This window comes from Hyla sarda, chromosome 9 (genome assembly GCF_029499605.1).
Source record: "Hyla sarda isolate aHylSar1 chromosome 9, aHylSar1.hap1, whole genome shotgun sequence".
NCBI lineage: Eukaryota > Metazoa > Chordata > Amphibia > Anura > Hylidae > Hyla > Hyla sarda.
Window position 1 is genome coordinate 9,574,720 of NC_079197.1, and position 21,010 is coordinate 9,595,729.

Sequence of the window (21,010 nt, forward strand, 5' to 3'; positions counted from 1 at the left end):
CAGTTGATAAAAAAAAAAAAAAAAAAAAAAAAAAAAGTTTTTCACAGGAGCACCCCCTTAATTTGAAGCGGATTTCCAGAAGCGGAAAGTCTGCCGTGTGCATAGACTCTATTGTAAACGCACAGAATTGACTCTGGTCAGCTTGTTTGCAACAGAATTTTTAATGCAGCTCTGGATGTAAATGGTGTATAACAGTGATCTTCAACCAGCGGACCTCCAGATGTTGCAAAACTACAACTCCCAGCATGCCTGGACAGCCTAGGTCAGTGTTTCCCCAACCAGTGTGCCTCCAGCTGTTGCAAAACTACAACTCCCAGCATGCCTGGACAGCCTAGGTCAGTGTTTCCCCAACCAGTGTGCCTCCAGCTGTTGCAAAACTACAACTCCCAGCATGCCTGGACAGCCTAGGGCAGTGTTTCCCCAACTAGTGCGCCTCCAGCTGTTGCAAAACTACAACTCCCAGCATGCCTGGACAGCCTAGGTCATTGTTTCCCCAACCAGAATGCCTCCAGCTGTTGCAAAACTACAACTCCCAGCATGCCTGGACAGCCTAGGTCAGTGTTTCCCCAACCAGTGCGTCTCCAGCTGTTGCAAAACTACAACTCCCAGCATGCCTGGACAGCCTAGGTCAGTGTTTCCCCAACCAGTGCGCCTCCAGCTGTTGCAAAACTACAACTCCCAGCATGCCTGGACAGCCTAGGTCAGTGTTTCCCCAACCAGTGCGCCTCCAGCTGTTGCAAAACTACAACTCCCAGCATGCCTGGACAGCCTAGGTCAGTGTTTCCCCAACCAGTTTGCCTCCAGCTGTTGCAAAACTACAACTCCCAGCATGCCCGGACAGCCAACGGCTGTCCGGGCATGCTGGGAGTTGTAGTTTTGCAACATGTGGAGGTCCGCAGGTTGAACACCACTGGTGTATAAGATGTGATTTAGCTCAAGATAAGCACAGTAAAACAAAGTATCTACAATATTATTCAGTATCCTATGTAGATTTGAAGAAAACCCCTTCACCTATTTATTTATTTATTTTTTTTTAAATCAAAGTATACAGAGGGTGCATCATTTTGAGTTGATAAAATTTGGACTGGATCTGTAGCAACAGGACGTAGTCTGAACAGACAGGAATAACCACACGAGAGGTCAGAGTTATTACTGCGGATGGACTCTTACCAGATGTGTCCTAATGCCTCCTGTGCCGTGATTCTTTGCTCCTGGTCCGTCTCCATCAGACGGGACACTAGATCTTTCGCTATTGGAAATAAGATTATGGTGAGTGAACAAATCTTATAGGAATTAGTCTGATATACAGTATAAGTAGTAGGAGGAAAGTCTTGTTAGCCAAATATTATTTTTAGAGATGAGCGAATTTACAGTAAATTCGATTCGTCACAAACTTCTCGATGATGACTTATCCTGCATAAATTAGTTCAGCTTTCCGGTGCTCCTGTGGGCTGGAAAAGGTGGATACAGCCCTAGGAGACTCTTTCCTAGGACTGTATCCACCTTTTCCAGCCCATCGGAGCACCTGAAGGCTGAACTAATTTACGCAGGATAAGGCATCAACTGCCGAGCCGAGAAGTTCGTGACGAATCGAATTTACTGTAAATTCGCTCATCTCTAATTATTTTGGTCAATTAAATGTAGTAGAGTATAGAAAGGATTAGTATGGTAGCAAATTTAATCTGTACCTACTTACAAATATCGTATAGACCAAATTGCATTCCGAAAATGGCCTTCCTTGGACACTTGTGGTAGTCAGGGCTGGCTCTGCCTATAGGCAAAATAGGCAGCCGCCTAGAGCGCACTCTTGATGGGGGCGCCGCTCTGCCCGCAGTAATAAAGTTAGCATGCATCTGAAGCACCCGCCCATCCAGCAAACCCCTACCACCCCGGGGAATTTACAACCAAAACGCGTCTTGCATGTCTGTTAACTCACTTTATGTATCAATAAATGAGATTTTATCAGATAAGACTGAATCTGCATCTTGATCTCTAAGAGGCAGCGCCACAGCAGGCCACCTTTTTTCCTTTTGCACATTATCCTAAGCTCCTGGAAGACCTCGAACCGAGTACCTGGCCGAACCCTGCAGGCTGCAGCCCGAGATCATCTGACCCCAAATGGAGGGTGATATGCACATACCGAGACGCACCCCAGGTGAGTGTAACTGACATTGGGGTTCGTGGCTTGGGATTATTCCACAGAATGATGCGAGGCGCTATCCTCTTCCATCTTTTTTCTCCCTTTATGTTTACTGGAGTATCGTGATGTCACGACTCCGCCCCCGTGTGACGCCCCGCCCCCTCAATGCAAGTCTATGGAAGGGGGCGTGACGGTCCCCTTTAACACTGGACTCCATTCTAGTGCTGTCACTTTGGGGAAATGGCATGTACCTGATGCAGAGATGACATCCCAATATGGAGAATCAAACTCATATTCACAGGCCAGAATTTTACGGAAAATTTTCCTGTTGTGATTCTCGCTATTTTCCTCTTCGTTTTCATCATAGAAAGGAGGGTTCCCTGAAAGGCTGAAAAATAAAGAGGTGACAATGGGTTGGTCTATGAAACAAAGAACTTCATTACTGTACCGCAATCTTTAGTACTCACAGGATGAACATAATAACACCTACTGCCCAACAGTCAACTGGACGGCCATATCTGTGTCGGGACACCACCTCAGGGGCTGACAAGACAAATGAGATATGCAGTGATCAGAAATGGAGGAATAAAATAAGGAAATGTAAAATAAAGGAAAGAATTATTAGATCCCAGCTGATTTTGTTTGTTAGCCCACTGACAAAGAACTGATCAGTCTATAATTTTAATAATAGGTTCATTTAAACAGTGAGAGGCAGAAAAACAACGACAATGCAAAGTGATTTGCATTTTTCTCAGTGAAATAAGTATTTGATCAATCAACAAGATTCCTGGCTCCCAGGTGTCTTTTATACAGCTAACCAGCTGAGATTGGCAGCACTCACTTATAGGGAACACTCCTAATCTCAGCTTGTTACCTGTATAAAAGACACCTGCCCACAGAAGCAATCATTCATATTTCAAACTCTCCACCATGGCCAAGACCAAAGATCTGTCCAAGAATGTCAGGGACAAGATTGGTAGATCTACACAAGACTGGAATGGGCTACAAGACGAAAGAGCTGTCCAAGGATGTCAGGGACAAGATGGTGACCTACACAAGACTGGAATGGGCTACAAGACGAAAGAGCTGTCCAAGGATGTCAGGGACAAGATGATGACCTACACAAGGCTGGAATGGGTTACAAGACGAAAGAGCTGTCCAAGGATGTCAGGGACTAGATGGTGACCTACACAAGACTGGAATGGGCTACAAGACGAAAGAGCTGTCCAAGGATGTCATGGAAAAGATGGTAGACCTACACAAGACTGGAATGGGCTACAAGACCAAAGATCTGGTCCAAGGATGTCAGGGACAAGATGGTGACCTACACAAGACTGGAATGGGCTACAAGACGAAAGAGCTGTCCAAGGATGTCAGGGAAAAGATGGTAGACCTACACAAGGCTGGAATGGGTTACAAGACGAAAGAGCTGTCCAAGGATGTCAGGGACAAGATGGTAGACCTACACAAGGCTGGAATGGGTTACAAGACGAAAGAGCTGTCCATGGATGTCAGGGACAAGATGGTGACCTACACAAGACTGGAATGGGCTACAAGACGAAAGAGCTGTCCAAGGATGTCATGGAAAAGATGGTAGACCTACACAAGACTGGAATGGGCTACAAGACCAAAGATCTGGTCCAAGGATGTCAGGGACAAGATGGTGACCTACACAAGACTGGAATGGGCTACAAGACAAAAGAGCTGTCCAAGGATGTCAGGGAAAAGATGGTAGACCTACACAAGACTGGAATGGGCTACAAGACAAAAGAGCTGTCCAATGACGTCAGGGACAAGATGGTAGACCTACACAAGACTGGAATGGGCTACAAGACCAAAAAGCTGTCCAAGGATGTCAGGGACCAGATGGTAGACCTACACAAGACTGGAATGGGCTACAAGACCAAAGAGCTGTCCAAGGATGTCAGGGACAAAATTTTAAACCTACACAAGACTGTAATGGGCTACAAGACCAAAGAGCTGTCCAAGGATGTCAGGGACCAGATGGTAGACGTACACAAGACTGGAATGGGCTACAAGACAAAAGAGCTGTCCAAGGATGTCAGGGACAAGATGGTAGACCAACACAAGACTGGAATGGGCTACAAGACAAAAGAGCTGTCCAAGGATGTCAGGGACAAGATTTTAAACCTACACAAGACTGGAATGGGCTACAAGACCAAAGAGCTGTCCAAGGATGTCAGGGACAAGATGATAAACCTACACAAGACCGGAATGGGCTACAAGACGAAAGAGCTGTCCAAGGATGTCAGGGACAAGATGGTAGACCTACACAAGACTGGAATGGGCTACAAGACCAAAGAGCTGTCCAAGGATGTCAGGGACAAGATGGTAGACCTACACAAGACTGGAATGGGCTACAAGACGAAAGAGCTGTCCAAGGATGTAAGGGACAAGATGGTGACCTATACAAGGCTAGAATGGGCTACGAGACCAAAGAGCTGCCCAAGGATTTCAGGGACAAGATTGTAGACCTACACGATCATCACCAAGCAGCCTGGTGAGAAGTTTACAACAGTTGGTGCCAATATTTACAAAAGGTAGAAATTTGTTTATTTACAAACATTAGACAATCCTCTACATGTGATCCTTGAGCAGGGGGCCTTGCTGGCTCTGCAGCATTTCAGTCCTTCATGACGTAGTGTGTTACCAATTGTATTCTTGGTGATTATGGTCCCAGCTGCCTTGAGATCATTTATAAGATCCTTCTATGTAGTTCTGGGCTGATTCCTTACTGTTTCCATGATCATTGTAGCTCCCCGAGGTGAGATCTTACATGGAGCCCCCGGCTGAGGGAGATTTATGGTTATTTTTAGTTTTTTCCTTTTGTGAATAATGGCACCAACTGTTGTATACTTCTCATGAGCTGCTTGGCGATGGTCTTGTAGCCCATTCAAGCCTTGTGTAGGTCACATCTTGTCCCGGACATCCTTGGACAGCTCTTTGGTCTTGGCCATGATGGAGAGTTTGGAATCTAATTGATTGATTCTGTGGACAGGTGTCTTTTATACAGGTAACAAGCTGAGATTAGGAGTGTTCCCTTTAGCAGAGTGCTCCTCATCTCAGCTACTTACCTGCATAAAAGACACCCGGCAGCCAGAAATATTGCTGATTGATAGGGGATCAAATACTTATCAAATCAATTCATAACTTATTTGAAATGCGTTTTTCATATTTTTTGTTGTTATTCTGTCTCACTGTTCAAATAAACCAATATAGTCTGATCATTTCTTTGTCAGTGGGAGAACATACAAAATCAGCAGGGGGTCAAATACTTTTTCCCTCTACTGTATATTACAGTACTGAGGTTTAAAGCTTTTCCCATAGGTGCAATGTTTTTCCTTCTGTGTTTCTTCCCAATCTGCGAGAGTTAAATGAGCATTCTCCTTGAAGCTAATTTTTGATATTGCACTCCTTATGGTTCTCCCCTGTATAGCTTCAGATGATGTCACGCCTGCTGGGGAACGCCCCTTCCCAGTCTGTGAATCTGACTGAGACTGAGCAGAAAATACAGAGCAATATCAAGGTAGAAAACTAAAAAATAATAAAAATAAAGGCAGGGGGTGGTTTATCATGATGGGGGCAGTGAACTGGGAGGATTATAAAATTTAACAAGATCATGACAGGTACTCTTTAAATAGTAATGTCCATCCTGGTTCATGAATGTAATGCCTCAACTACTATGATACAAAAGTAGCGGAGTAGAAGACAGGAAGCAGGGGAAAGAAATGTGAATTGTTTATTTGTATGTCATTTAAGGTCTGAGGAAAATTGGGTAAAAATCTAAGAATTTTGTAATAACTTAGTATTTAAACACGAATTGGTTGAAAAAAATCCCACAAGATATTGACATGGGGACTTATAGTTCCCCCCCCCCCCAATTTTTTCTTACTCTGGGGAAAATGTTTTTCAATACTACATATTGTTACATGTATCACTGCTGGATTCATGTCGCTTACCTAAGTACTCAGGGGTTCCGCAGGGTTCTGTAATTTCTCCGCTCTCGAAGCATGACAGGTAGAAGTCTCGCAGGACAACCTTGGAGTGATTATCCTGATTGTAATACATTAAATTCTCCAGCTGGGGGAAACAGAGACACATAATAGGATCTGTCAGCTCTACTGCCCCTCCTTTCAGTACCTTTTTAACCCCTTTACACTGGAGACTTAAGCTGCTTTTGTAATAGAACGGTTGAGATGTGTATACATTGAGATCACTTGAATATGTGGCAACAGCTGGAGGCACAAAATGGGTCGGGTCACCAGTGGATCTGCAGCGTAAAATACAGTAAAATGTAAAATGCAGATCCGTTACGTGTGACCCTACCCTAAAGGGGGACTCTGCTGGAAAACATCTCATCCTCTATCTAAAGGGCATAAGATGTCTGATCACGGGGGTCCAGCTGCTGTGGACCCTCGCGATCTCTGGGCCGGCAGTGGCGGTGTCTGGAACATGGAAGCTTGGAGCCACGCCTCCTCCATTCATGTCACGGACAGAGGTGGCAGCAGAGAGCACTGTGGTCCGACTGGAAAGAACTACACAACTTCCTCTGGAGCATACAGCAGCTGATAAGTACTGGAAGGCTTAAGATTTTTAAATAGAAGTAATTTACAACTGGCACCAGTTAATTTGAAAGCATTTGTTTTCCACTGGTGTACCCCTTTAAATAAGAAATGATACTAAATGTGGGTTCTGCTGAATATCTATTTATTACATTATACATTGGAACAATTTTTTCTTGAATTTTTATTCTAGGCTACGAGCCCCAGCAGCCTATGGATGTTGTACAACACAGTTCCATAATACGACTTAATATGAACATAAATCCCAATATTAATCAGTATATAAATATACATTTTTTGCATATTAAAGGTTATAAAGCTCAGTCCCATGACATGATTGTCATACAATACAACCAATAATGAGCCCCTGCAGTGGTAATTGTTACACTCACAGAACCAAACTGATCAATACCGTCACACAGAGGCTTAGCTTGAAGCAAAATCTATACCACCTCCCACCATTTAACCATCAATTAGATCCCCCCAATATAAGGTCTCATCCAGTATCCAATAGCTTTCTAGGGAGCATTTAACCGTGTCTGCTCCAGGTTCTGGCTTAAGGCTCATTTACCTCAGAAATCTCTCATTGATTAAAACCATGAAAAGAAGAAGCGAGTAACCTGTCACCTGGAAAAAAAAAACCTCATGGATGTGATCAATGTTCATTTCCATAGATACCAAGTTAAGTGTGAAGTCATTTGAGTCTATAGAATACTGCCGAAATAGAAAGCTCTCTCACTTGACCCATATTGAACAGAGGTCACCCCCCTGGTGACATCAGCCATACGTCTATCACTGTGCAGCACTGACTGACATTATACCTTTAGGTTTCGATGGATGATATGGAGGTTGTGTAGATATGCGACAGCCTCCAGAACCTGGCGGATCACATTACTGGCATCTTTCTCAGAGTAATAGCCTTGCTCCAGGATCCAGTCGAAAACATCTCCTCCTGTGGCCCTGTGAGATAGAATGCATTACCATTACACACCGAGGCACAAGTTCTGTCCACTCCAATCACTGAAAAAATTCTGAAGTATAACTCTGGCTGTCATAATACACACTTAGTGATTGACACTCCGGGACTGTCATAGAGATGATGTTTCTGAAGGTATATATATATATATATATATATATATACTGTATATTCCTCAACATTAAATTGGCAACACCAAGAAGGGAAAGTTATGGAATTTTGTCGATCACAGAATCAATAGAAATGTCAATGGCAAGTCATAGTACTGCCCACATAGTGTCAAGACAAATCTCTGGCTATCGTTTGTCCAAGACAAAAATGGGGCTTCATTTACGTCTTGCTCTGCACCAGAATAGCCTTTGAGAGTGGTGCTGTGAGGTCAATGGACAACTGTAGCTGGATGTTTGGCTCATAGCCCAATGCCATGCAAGTGCCTTCTGATAGTTTGTGTAGACAGGGTTCGATACCCTAGGCTTGGTATGTGATGTCCGGGAGTACAGGATGGATCCCTACGTGCCTTTCTTTTTATTTGGCAGACGTGCACCTTTGGGCACCTCTCACTGTCATTTCAGGTCATTGTTGGTCTCCTAACCACTGGAACAAGCAACTCTGAACTGGCTGACATCTTGGCCTACACGTGTGTTGAACCACGGTCTCTCAGTTCAAAGATTTTGTCCCACTTAGTTTGGGCCAGCTGGCATGTCTGCTAATAGAAGGAATTGCACATTCATTCTGTACAGACTTAACTTCATTTCTGAGGTTTCTTGTGGATGGAAAAAATGTTGCTTTTGATGTGTCTCCCACATGCCACAGATGCCAAGATTGGTGCCACTCCCACATGCCACAGATGCCAAGATTGGTGCCACTCCCACATGCCACAGATGCCAAGATTGGTGCCACTCCCACATGCCACAGATGCCAAGATTGGTGCCACTCCCACATGCCACAGATGCCAAGATTGGTGCCACTCCCACATGCCACAGATAGAAGTAAGGTGGAGCCACAGCAGCCTCTTGATGTTGAACAACACAGGCGCTGGAAAATGTGATAATTTGTGGATCATAGCGCTATCTGCATCATCATCTATTTGGATAAATGTACGGCTTGTCCTTCTTGGTGTTGCAATTTCAATGTTGATATAAATATTTATGGACATTTATCAACGGGTTTAGTCAGGTTTTCTTTACTATAATTGTCGCAAAATTGTCGCAACTGCGACTACACGATTTTTCGTGCGACATTTTGACTGGAAAGCGAGAAAAGCAAGTTTTCCTAAAATTTACTACGTAGTAATAATTTTAAAATGGACTACGGGTAGTCAGGTATTTATTAACTGCGACAGTCGCAACTTCGCAAAAAAAAAAGTCGCAACAGCGTTAAAAATTGACTAAATTTACTCCAGCTCAAACATGGAGCAGAAAAAGCTACTACCAAATTAAAAAAGGAAAAATTGCTTACGTGAAAGAAAATTATCAACAGGCTGAAAGCAGTAGATAAATACGTCGCACATAAGCAAAAAAAAAGTAAGGAAAAAATTACAAAAAAAAAGAATACATAAGCAAACATTGATAAATGTCCCTCATTGTGATAGTAAGGCAGGTAAATTGTGTATTCTTGTACCTGATCTGGGTCTCTATATACACAGCCCGTCCCCTCCAGTCACTATATACACAGCCCGTCCCTTCCAGTCACTATATACACAGCCTGTCCCCTCCAGTCACTATATACACAGCCCGTCCCCTCCAGTCACTATATACACAGCCCGTCCCCTCCAGTCACTATATACACAGCCCGTCCCTTCCAGTCACTATATACACAGCCTTTCCCCTCCAGTCACTATATACACAGCCCGTCCCCTCCAGTCACTACATACACAGCCCGTCCCCTCCAGTCACTATATACACAGCCCGTCCCCTCCAGTCACTATATACACAGCCCGTCCCCTCCAGTCACTATATACACAGCCCGTCCCTTCCAGTCACTATATACACAGCCTTTCCCCTCCAGTCACTATATACACAGCCCGTCCCCTCCAGTCACTATATACACAACCCGTCCCCTCCAGTCACTATATACACAGCCCGTCCCCTCCAGTCACTATATACACAGACCGTCCCTTCCAGTCACTATATACACAGCCTTTCCCCTCCAGTCACTATATACACAGCCCGTCCCCTCCAGTCACTATACACACAGCCCGTCCCCTCCAGTCACTATATACACAGCCCGTCCCCTCCAGTCACTATATACACAGCTCGTCCCCTCCAGTCACTATATACACAGCTCGTCCCCTCCAGTCACTATATACACAGCCCGTCCCCTCCAGTCACTATACACACAGCCTGTCCCCTCCAGTCACTATACACACAGCCCGTCCCCTCCAGTCACTATATACACAGCCTGTCCCCTCCAGTCACTATATACACAGCCCGTCCCCTCCAGTCACTATACACACAGCCCGTCCCCTCCAGTCACTATACACACAGCCCGTCCCCTCCAGTCACTATACACACAGCCTGTCCCCTCCAGTCACTATACACACAGCCCGTCCCCTCCAGTCACTATATACACAGCCCGTCCCCTCCAGTCACTATATACACAGCCCGTCCCCTCCAGTCATTATATACACAGCCCGTCCCCTCCAGTCACTATATACATAGCCCGTCCCCTCCAGTCACTATACACACAGCCCGTCCCCTCCAGTCACTATATACACAGACCGTCCCTTCCAGTCACTATATACACAGCCTTTCCCCTCCAGTCACTATATACACAGCCCGTCCCCTCCAGTCACTATACACACAGCCCGTCCCCTCCAGTCACTACATACACAGCCCGTCCCCTCCAGTCACTATATACACAGCTCGTCCCCTCCAGTCACTATATACACAGCTCGTCCCCTCCAGTCACTATATACACAGCCCGTCCCCTCCAGTCACTATACACACAGCCTGTCCCCTCCAGTCACTATACACACAGCCCGTCCCCTCCAGTCACTATATACACAGCCTGTCCCCTCCAGTCACTATATACACAGCCCGTCCCCTCCAGTCACTATACACACAGCCCGTCCCCTCCAGTCACTATACACACAGCCCGTCCCCTCCAGTCACTATACACACAGCCTGTCCCCTCCAGTCACTATACACACAGCCCGTCCCCTCCAGTCACTATATACACAGCCCGTCCCCTCCAGTCACTATATACACAGCCCGTCCCCTCCAGTCATTATATACACAGCCCGTCCCCTCCAGTCACTATATACATAGCCAGTCCCCTCCAGTCACTATACACACAGCCCGTCCCCTCCAGTCACTATACACACAGTCCGTCCCCTCCAGTCACTATACACACAGCCCGTCCCCTCCAGTCACTATATACACAGCCCGTCCCCTCCAGTCACTATATACACAGCCCGTACCCTCCAGTCACTATATACACAGCCAGTACCCGCCAGTCACTATATACACAGCCCGTCCCCTCCAGTCACTATATACACAGCCCGTCCCCTCCAGTCACTATACACACAGCCCGTCCCCTCCAGTCACTATATACACAGCCGTCCCCTCCAGTCACTATATTCACAGCCCGTCCCCTCCAGTCACTATATACACAGCCCGTCCCCTCCAGTCACTATATACACAGCCCGTCCCCTCCAGTCACTATATACACAGCCCGTCCCCTCCAGTGACTACACACAGCCCGTCCCCTCCAGTCACTATATACACAGCCCGTCCCCTCCAGTCACTACACACAGCTCTATATTTAATCCTATATATCAGTCGCAATACTTACAGTTCTTGAATAATATAAAATTCTTTCTTGGTCTCAAAAGTATCGATCAGCTGCAGGATATTTGGATGGTTCACCCTAGAGCAGAGGAATAGTAGATACGACATTATACAATACAAAATACCACAACCTGGTAGACAAATTGGGGGAGATTTATCAAAACCCGTGCAGAGGAAGAGTGGTGCAGTTGCCCATAGCAACCAATCAGATTGCTTCTTTCATTTTCCACAGGCCTCTAAAGAGGCCTGTGGAAAATGAAAGAAGCGATCTGATTGGTTGCTATGGGCAACTGCACCACTCTTCCTCTGCACAGGTTTTGATAAATCTCCCCCCATTGTCCTTGTTCTCTCTCCTCGCCATCCTCTATAATATACTGAATATCTGCGACAATCCTGCACTTGTCACACTACAACTCATGTGGCGTTCAGGACAGACTGGGAGTCGTAGTTTTGTGACAGCTGCAGAGGCGCAAGTTGGAGACCCCTACGGAATATAATAAATTTTATATTACGAAGATTAGATAATGTGCGGGATTTACAATGAACAGCTGCTCTGGGGCACAAATCTCTTATCGAGAGACAGCAGGTCCCTTTCTTTATCCAGTAAAGATATTAAAAACACATAGATATACAGATGTGTTCTTATAGATTATAGAACAGTGCGGCAGGCTGCGGCCTCCAGAGAAGCTCCAGGAAAAAAGGATCAGTGGCGTCCCTGAAGCTAAAGGAAAACTCTCTTTACGTTCTATATTATAAATGTACATGAAATGTTGATATATCACAATTCAGAAGAGATCCACCAATCACTAAGCTTCTGAAAAGACATATTTACAGCATTTCCTGATGATAAATCTACTTAAATGGGTCATCTCACAAAAGACCACCCTTTTCTATATATATCCTTATAATGGCATATGGTGTTTTCCAACCAGGGTGCTTCAAGCTGTTGCAAAACTACATCTCCCAGCATGCCCAGACAGCCGAAGGTGCAATTCGTGACGCCAGGGCAATGTTAACCTGGACTTTCCGAGGATGAGTTAGTTTCTCCTGGACCAGGAGCAGGGTAAGGAATACACCGGTGCAAGGATATGGATAACTATCTTTACGGAGACAGAAGTTGTTAAATCCGTCACAGTACAGACTTTAGTGCAGAAGGAAGCGCAGAGTGATCTAGGATAGCCTGTCGCCTTGCTGGGATTTGTAGTCGCTGTTGCTGCATACTTGAGATTAAGTAGCAGCCTAATGCTGACTTTAAGATTTTAAACTGACTGACTGACAAGAAGGTTTTCCCCCAGAATATAATGCTCACCGCTAGGCTTTGACTTTCACCGGAGTGAGGGGGCGTCCTGAGATTGGCGTGGCTGCAGATTTTGGATTTCTCCTCCTTAGGCTCCCTCCGAGTTCTCCACACACTAGACCGACTCCTCCAGACTCCACACTAGAGTCTAAGCCCAGACTACATTCTCCACTCTCTAACTTCTACCCCCTCTACACTATATAAGGGCTAGGTTTGAGGGTACCCCATTGGGGCATCAGGGTCACCTGTCTCACTCTGCCACAATCCCTTAAAGTAACAGTACATTATCTAATGATAACACAACACAGGAATACAACACGGTACAATAAATTACTCTATCGAGCAGTTGGCCCAACCCAGAGACAGCCGGGATGCCCGAGGCAATCTTAAAGGGGTACTATAAAAAAAAAATCATAATCCTTCCAGTACTTATTAGCTGCTGAATACTACAGAGGAAATTCTTTTCTTTTTGGAACACAGTGCTCTCTGCTGACATCACGAGCACAGTGCTCTCTGCTGACATCTCTGTCCATTTTAAGAACTGTCCAAGCAATCCTGCCAGCGTTTTCATTATAGTAGAGAAGAGTATTTAAAGGGTACTCCGGTGGAAATTTTTTTTTTTTTTTAAATCAATTGGTGCCAGAAAGTTAAACAGATTTGTAAATTACTTCTATTAAAAAATCTTAATCCTTCCAGTACTTATTAGCTGCTGAGTACTACAGAGGAAATTATTTTCGAAACACAGAGCTCGCTGCTGACATCACGAGCACAGTGCTCTCTGCTGGCATCTCTGTCCATTTTAAGAACTGTCCAAGCAATCCTGCCAGCGTTTTCATTATAGTAGAGAAGAGTATTTAAAGGGTACTCCGGTGGAAATTTTTTTTTTTTTTTTTTAAATCAATTGGTGCCAGAAAGTTAAACAGATTTGTAAATTACTTCTATTAAAAAATCTTAATCCTTCCAGTACTTATTAGCTGCTGAGTACTACAGAGGAAATTATTTTCTTTTTGAAACACAGAGCTCTCTGCTGACATCACGAGCACAGTGCTCTCTGCTGACATCTCTGTCCATTTTAAGAACTGTCCAGAGTAGGAGAAAATCCCCATAGCAAACATATGCTGCTCTGGACAGTTCCTAAAATGGACAGAGATGTCAGCAGAGAGCACTGTGGTCATGATGTCAGCAGAGAGGACTGTGTTCTAAAAAGAAAATAATTTCCTTTGTAGTATTCAGCATCTAATAAGTACTGGAAGGATTAGGATTTTTTTTAATAGAAGTAATTTACAAATCTGTTTAACTTTCTGGCACCAGTTGATTTAAAAAAAAAAAGAAAAAAGAGAAAAGGTTTTCCACCGGAGTACCCCTTTAATGTAGAACAGTGTTTCCAAACCAGTGTGCCTCCAGCTGTTGCAAAACTACAACTCCTAGCATGCCCAGACAGCCGAAGGCTGTCTGGGCATGCTGGAAGTTGTAGTTTTGCAACAGCTGGAGGAACACTGGTTGGGAAACACTGATGTAGAATATGTATCATCCCTTGTTCCATTCAAGTTAAATACACAAATACTGTACAGCCCTGTTCATCCTGAGCTTCCTGGTTCCTGAAAAAAAAGTTCAGGGTGAAGGAATGTTCCTGCTTAACAAAGCAACATTATCTACCATTCTGGGTTCATAAAAAGCTAGGTACCTTCATGGGTACAGCACCGGATGCTGCCTTCTCTTGCACCATACGAATTTGGTTTAAAAAGGGAAAACCATAAAATACCCGAAGGGCTGACGTCTCCGCTCCACGCAGCCGATTAATAAACTTACCCCCCACTCCCCTGTAACAAAGCGCCAGCTTCTTCATAAATCTGGCATTATATCGAGGGCGCTGTTAAAAATAGTCTCGCATAATGGCGGTAATATATTTTAATGCACATTTGTCAGGAGAATACACTTGGCAGCGTGCGAGCGGGCTCAGTGTATGAACGAGAGCACCTGTCTGACGGTCGCTGTGATGCCGCTCATTAATAGCGTGTAAACTTGCCGAGAATAGCTTCCTTGGCGCGGCGCCTTTTTTTTTTTTTTTTTTTGACGCCCCTCCTTAACTATTGTTCTTGTATTTTTAAAACTGCTGCCGTCAGCAAATTGTCCCGCAAACAAAAAAAAACAAAAAAAAAAAAACACAACTGGGCATTGTGTGTCGCGAGGAAAACTGGGGCAAAACAGCTGATAAATATGTATGAAAGTAGAACCCTCCTCCCCGCTGCTGATCGCTGCTGTCTGTCACAGTGATACATAGAAGGCGGTCACAGCGCCCAGAATAGCTGGCACATCGCTCAATGGCTATGTCATGGAGAATATGGCATTAACCCCTGCCTCCTCAATGTTAGTGAACCAGGTTATGTCAGCAGGTGGGCACTGAGCAGGTGGAATAGTACGATTGAGGGTCCGCGCGCACACAGATCGTGGGGGGCTTTGTATCACCGGTTGTGGATATGGCGCAACTTACATTAGGTCAATTTGGATAAAATGACCCCAATATACAGGTTGCACCATGATTTGGACAACTGAGATTAAAGGGGTACTCTGGTGCCAGAAAGTTAAACAGATTTGTAAATGACTACAAAGCTACATTCATAATTCCTCTGATGCCTCCTACCAGAGAGCAATGCATCATGTGAGCTTAAAGGGGTTATCCAGGAAAAAACTTTTTTTTTATATATCAACTGGCTCCAGAAAGTTAAACAGATTTGTAAATTACTTCTATTAAAAAATCTTAATCCTTCCTGTACTTATTAGCTGCTGAATACTACAGCGGAAATTATTTTCTTTTTGGAACACAGAGCTCTCTGCCGACATCATGAGCACAGTGCTCTCTGCTGACATCTCTGTCCATTTTAGGAGCTGTCTAGAACGGCATATGTTTGCTATGGGGATTTCCTTTTACTCTGGACAGTTTCTAAAATGGACAGAGGTGTCAGCAGGGAGCACTGTGCTCGTGATGTCAGCAGAGAGCTCTGCGTTCCAAAAAGAAAATAATTTCCTCTGTATTATTCAGCAGCTAATAAGTACTGGAAGGATTAAGATTTTTTAATAGAAGTAATTTACAAATCTGTTTAACTTTCTGGCACCAGTTGATTTACAAAAAAAAAAAAAAAAAAAGTTTTTCACCGGAGTACCCCTTTAACCCCTTAAGGACCCAGCCATTTTACACCTCAGGACCCGGCCTTTTTTTGCACATCTGACCACTGTCACTTTAAACATTAATAACTCTGATGCTTTTAGTTATCATTCTGATTCCGAGATTGTTTTTTCGTGACATATTCTACTTTAACATAGTGGTAAAATTTTGTGGTAACTTGCATCCTTTCTTGGTGAAAAATCCCCAAATTTTATGAAAAATTTGAAAATTTTGCATTTTTCTAACTTTGAAGCTCTCTGCTTGTAAGGAAAATGGATATTCCAAATAATTTATTTTTTTATTCACATATACAATATGTCTACTTTATGTTTGCATCATAAAATTGATGAGTTTTTACTTTTGGAAGACACCAGAGGGCTTCAAAGTTCAGCAGCAATTTTCCAATTTTTCACAAAATTTCCAAACTCACAATTTTTAATGGACTAGTTCAGGTTTGAAGTGGATTTGAAGGGTCTTCATTTTAGAAATACCCCACAAATGACCCCATTATAAAAACTGCACCCCCCAAAGTATTCAAAATGACATTCAGTCCGCGTTTTAACCCTTTAAGTGTTTCACAGGAATAGCAGCAAAGTGAAGGAGAAAATTCACAATCTCCATTTTTTACACTCGCATGTTCTTGTAGACCCAATTTTTGAATTTTTACAAGGGGAAAAAGGAGAAAATGTATACTTATATTTGTAGCCCAATTTCTCTCGAGTAAGCACATACCTCATATGTCTATGTAAAGTGTTCGGCGGGCGCAGTAGAGGGCTCAGAAGCGAAGGAGCGACAAGGGGATTTTGGAGAGTACGTTTTTTTGAAATGGTTTTTGGGGGGCATGTTGCATTTAGGAAGCCCCTATGGTGCCAGAACAGCAAAAATCCCCCACATGGCATACCATTTTGGAAACTAGACCCCTTGAGGTACGTAACAAGGAATAAAGTGAGCCGTAATACCCCACAGGTGTTTCACGACTTTTGCATATGTAAAAAAATAAAAATAAAATTTCACTAAAATGTGTGTTTCCCCCCAAATTTCAAATTTTTGCAAGGGTTAATAGCAGAAAATACCCCCCAAACATTGTAACCCCATCTCTTCTGAGTATGAAGGTACCCCATAAGTTGACCTGAGGTGTACTATGGGTGAACTACAATGCTCAGAAGAGAAGGAGTCATATTTGGCTTTTTGAGAGCAAATTTTGCTCGGGGGCATGTCGCATTTAGGAAGCCCCTATGGTGCCAGGACAGCAAAAAAAAAACACATGTCATACCATTTTGGAAACTAGACCCCTCGGGGAACGTAACAAGAAATAAAGTGAGCCTTAATACCCCACAGGGGTTTCACGACTTTTGCATACGTAAAAAAAAAATAAAAAAAAATCACTAAAAGGTGTGTTTCCCCCCCAAATTTCACATTTTTGCAAGGGTTAATAGCAGAAAATACCCCCCAAAATTTGTAACCACATCTCTTCTGAGTATGGAGGTACCCCAAAAGTTGACCTGAAGTGCACTACGGGCGAACTACAATGCTCAGAAGAGAAGGAGTCATATTTGGCTTTTTGAGAGCAAATTTTGCTCGGGGGGCATGTCGCATTTAGGAAGCCCCTATGGTGCCAGAACAGCAAAATAAACCCCACATGGCATACCATTTTGGAAACTAGACCCCTTGAGGAACGTAAGAAGGCGTAAAGTGAGCATTTACCCCCCACTGGTGTCTGTCATATCTTTGGAACAGTGGGCTGTACAACATTTTTAATTTGCACAGCCCATTGTTCCAAAGATCTGTCAGACACCAGTGGGGTGTAAATTCTCACTGCACCCCTCATTACATTCCGTGAGGGGTGTAGTTTCCGAAATGGGGTCACATGTGGGGTTTTGTTTTTTTTGCGTTTGTCAAAACCGCTGTAACAATCAGCCACCCCTGTGCAAATCACCTCAACTGTACATGGCGCACTCTCCCTTCTGGGCCTTGTTGTGCGCCCCCAGAGCACTTTGCGCCCACATATGGGGTATCTCCGTACTCGGGAGAAATTGCGTTACAAATTTTTTTCCCCTTTACCTCTTGTCAAAATGAAAAGTATAGGGCAACACCAGCATGTTAGTGTAAAAAGTTTATTTTTTTTACACTAACATGCTGGTGTAGACCCCAACTTCACCTTTTCATAAGGGGTGAAAGGAGAAAAAGACCCCCAAGATTTGTAAGGCAATTTCTCCCGAGTACGGCGATACCCCATATGTGGCCCTAAACTGTTGCCTTGAAATACGACAGGGCTCCAAAGTGAGAGCGCCATGTGCATTTGAGGCCTGAATTAGGGATTTGCATAGGGGTGGACATAGGGGTATTCTACGCCAGTGATTCCCAAACAGGGTGCCTCCAGCTGTTGCAAAACTCCCAGCATGCCTGGACAGTCAACGGCTGTCCGGCAATACTGGGAGTTGTTGTTTTGCAACAGCTGGAGGCTCCATTTTGGAAAGAGTGGCGTACCAGACGTTTTTCATTTTTATTGGGGAGGGGAGGGGGGGCTGTGTAGGGGTAAGTGTATATGTAGTGTTTTTTACTTTTTATTTTATTATGTGGTAGTGTAGTGTAGTGTTTTTAGGGTACAGTCACACGGGCCGGGGATTACAGCGAGTTTGAGCTGCCGCGCAAAATTTGCTGCATTGCAAACTTGCAGCCCGATACTCACTGTAAGCCGCCTGCCCATGTGAATGTACCCTGTACATTCACAGGGGGGACCTTCAGCTGTTGCAAAACTACTACTCCCAGCATGCCTGAGAATGTTTGGGAGTTGTGGTTTTGCAACAGCTGGAGGCACACGGGTTGGGAAACACTGAGTTAGGAAACAATGTTTCCCAACCAGTGTGCCTCCAGCTGTTGCAAAACCACAACTCCCAAACATTCTCAGGCATGCTGGGAGTAGTAGTTCGGCAACATCTTTAGAGCCAGATGTTGCCGAACTACAACTCCCAGCATGCTTGGAGTTGTAGTTTTGCAACATCTGGAGGACTAGTTTGCAGACCACTAATACAGTGGTTCCCAATCTGGGCCCTTCTAGATGTTGCAAAACTACAACCCCCAGTATGCCAAAACTGTCCAGGCATGCTGGGAGTTGTAGTTCTGCAACATCTGAAGGGCCAGATGTTACAGCACTACAACTCCCAGCATGCCTGGACAGTAAGGGCATGCTGAGGATGTGTAGTATTGCAACATCTGGAAGGGCACAGTGGTCTCCAAACTGTGGACCTCCAGATGTTGCAAAACTGCAACTCCCAGCATGCCCAGACGCCAAGGGCTGTCTGGGCATGCTGGGAGTTGTAGTTTACAGGGTCCTATTACAGCAATGCATGTCGCTTTACGGCGATGTGCATTACTGTAAAGGGCCCGACCGCGGCTGAAGATCTACTCACCTGTCGCCGCCGCCGTCTTCATCGTCTGGATCCGGGTCTTCAGGGACGAGGTAAGTACCGGGGCCGGTCCCCAGCACTCCCCCGTCCCCCGCCGCGTCCTGCGGTCTTCCTCCCGTCCTCTCCGGACTTTCAGGGGCCGGGCAGGATGGGAGGAAGTAACCGCCCCCCCTCCTGCAATTGGTCGGTTAACTAACCGACAGATCGCAGGGTATAGGAGGAGGTGGCAGGCTTGCCACCTCGCTCCTATACATCAGCATGGTCCTGGCTGTCTGTGACAGCCGGGATCATGCGAAATTACCGGGTGGTTGGGTCCCAGAGACCCGATCAGCCCGGTATCGCCGCAGATCGCAAGGGCGATTTCCCTTGCGATTTGCGGCGATCGCCGACATGGGGGGCCTACATGGCCCCCCTCGGCGTTTGCCCTGGATGCCTGCTGAAGGATTTCAGCAGGCATCCAGTTCCGATCTCTGCCCGGCGAGCGGCAGGGACCGGAAAACGCCAGGACGTACGGGGACGTCCTGGGTCCTTAAGGCCCAGGGTGCGGGGACGTCCCCGTACGTCCTGGGTCCTTAAGAGGTTAAATGGTCCTGTAAGGCAGTGTTTTCTAAATGATGTCTCTCTCCAGTTGTTGCAAAACTACAAATCCCAGCATGGAAAATGTTTTTGTCAAATCAACTGGTGCCAGAAAGTTATACAGATTTGTAAATTACTTTAATTAAAAAATCTAAACCCTTCCAGTACTTATCAGCTGCTGTATGCTCCAGAGGAAGTTGTGTAGTTCTTTCCAATCTGACCACAGTGCTCTCTGCTTCCACCTCTGTCTGTGTCAGAAACTGTCCAGAGCAGGAGAGATTTGCTATGGGGATTTTCTTCTGCTCTGGGCAGTTCCTGACACGGACAGAGGTGGAAGCAGAGAGCACTGTGGTCAGACTGGAAATAACTACACAACTTCCTGTGGAGCATACAGCAGGTGATAAGTACTGGAAGGGTTAAGATGCAGTGGTCTCCGCTGAGCGGTGAGTGCACCTACCTTTTTCTTCATTGAATCTTTCCGATACTTGATGCTTGTATGTGTGCACCCCGCAGGAGATACAAAGACAGGTACCGGGGTTTGGCTGCTTTCCAGTCCAGGTAATATCTGCCCTTAGAGTGCTCTATATGCCCTTAGAGTGCTCTATATGCCCTTAGAGTGCTCTCCCCTTTCTTGTTCTTTATATACATTTCATTTACAAATCTGTTTAACTTTCTGTCAGTTGAGATGAAAACAATTGTTTTCCACCGGAGTACTCCTTTAAAGTTACACCACTGTTCACCAAAGCCACACCTATTATCAGCGTGGCAGAGAAATGATCTAAAACTTATCATTTTAGTAAACAGCAGTGTTTTCAGGGCAGTATTTACAGGTGAAACTCGAAAAATTTGAATATTGTGCAAAGTTCATTTATTTCAGTAATGAAACTTAAAAGGTGAAACTAATATATGAGACTCATTACATGCAAAGCGAGATGGTTCAAGACCTGATTTATCATAATTGGGAGGATTATGGCTACAGCTCATGAAAACTTGAACCCCCCCCCCCCCCCAATTACTATGATTTGGGGAGCCATGTCATCTGCTGTTATTGGTCCACTTTGCTTCATTTAAGGGGTA

General features: G+C 44.8%; 1 protein-coding gene across 4 annotated transcripts in view; it reads right to left on the reverse strand.

The window, feature by feature from the left end:
• The window catches only part of LOC130290806 (caM kinase-like vesicle-associated protein), a 99,564-nt gene that overhangs the window by 5,665 nt on the left and 72,889 nt on the right, over window positions 1-21,010 (reverse strand). For all 4 annotated transcript variants that reach the window (XM_056538895.1, XM_056538894.1, XM_056538897.1 and 1 more), the window contains exons 4-9: window positions 11,495-11,569; window positions 7,545-7,683; window positions 6,121-6,241; window positions 2,608-2,683; window positions 2,392-2,528; window positions 1,171-1,249 (exon numbers count right to left, since the gene is read on the reverse strand). In XM_056538895.1, the coding sequence (XP_056394870.1) occupies window positions 1,171-1,249; window positions 2,392-2,528; window positions 2,608-2,683; window positions 6,121-6,241; window positions 7,545-7,683; window positions 11,495-11,569 (627 nt within the window). The remainder of the gene's footprint in view (window positions 1-1,170; window positions 1,250-2,391; window positions 2,529-2,607; window positions 2,684-6,120; window positions 6,242-7,544; window positions 7,684-11,494; window positions 11,570-21,010) is intronic.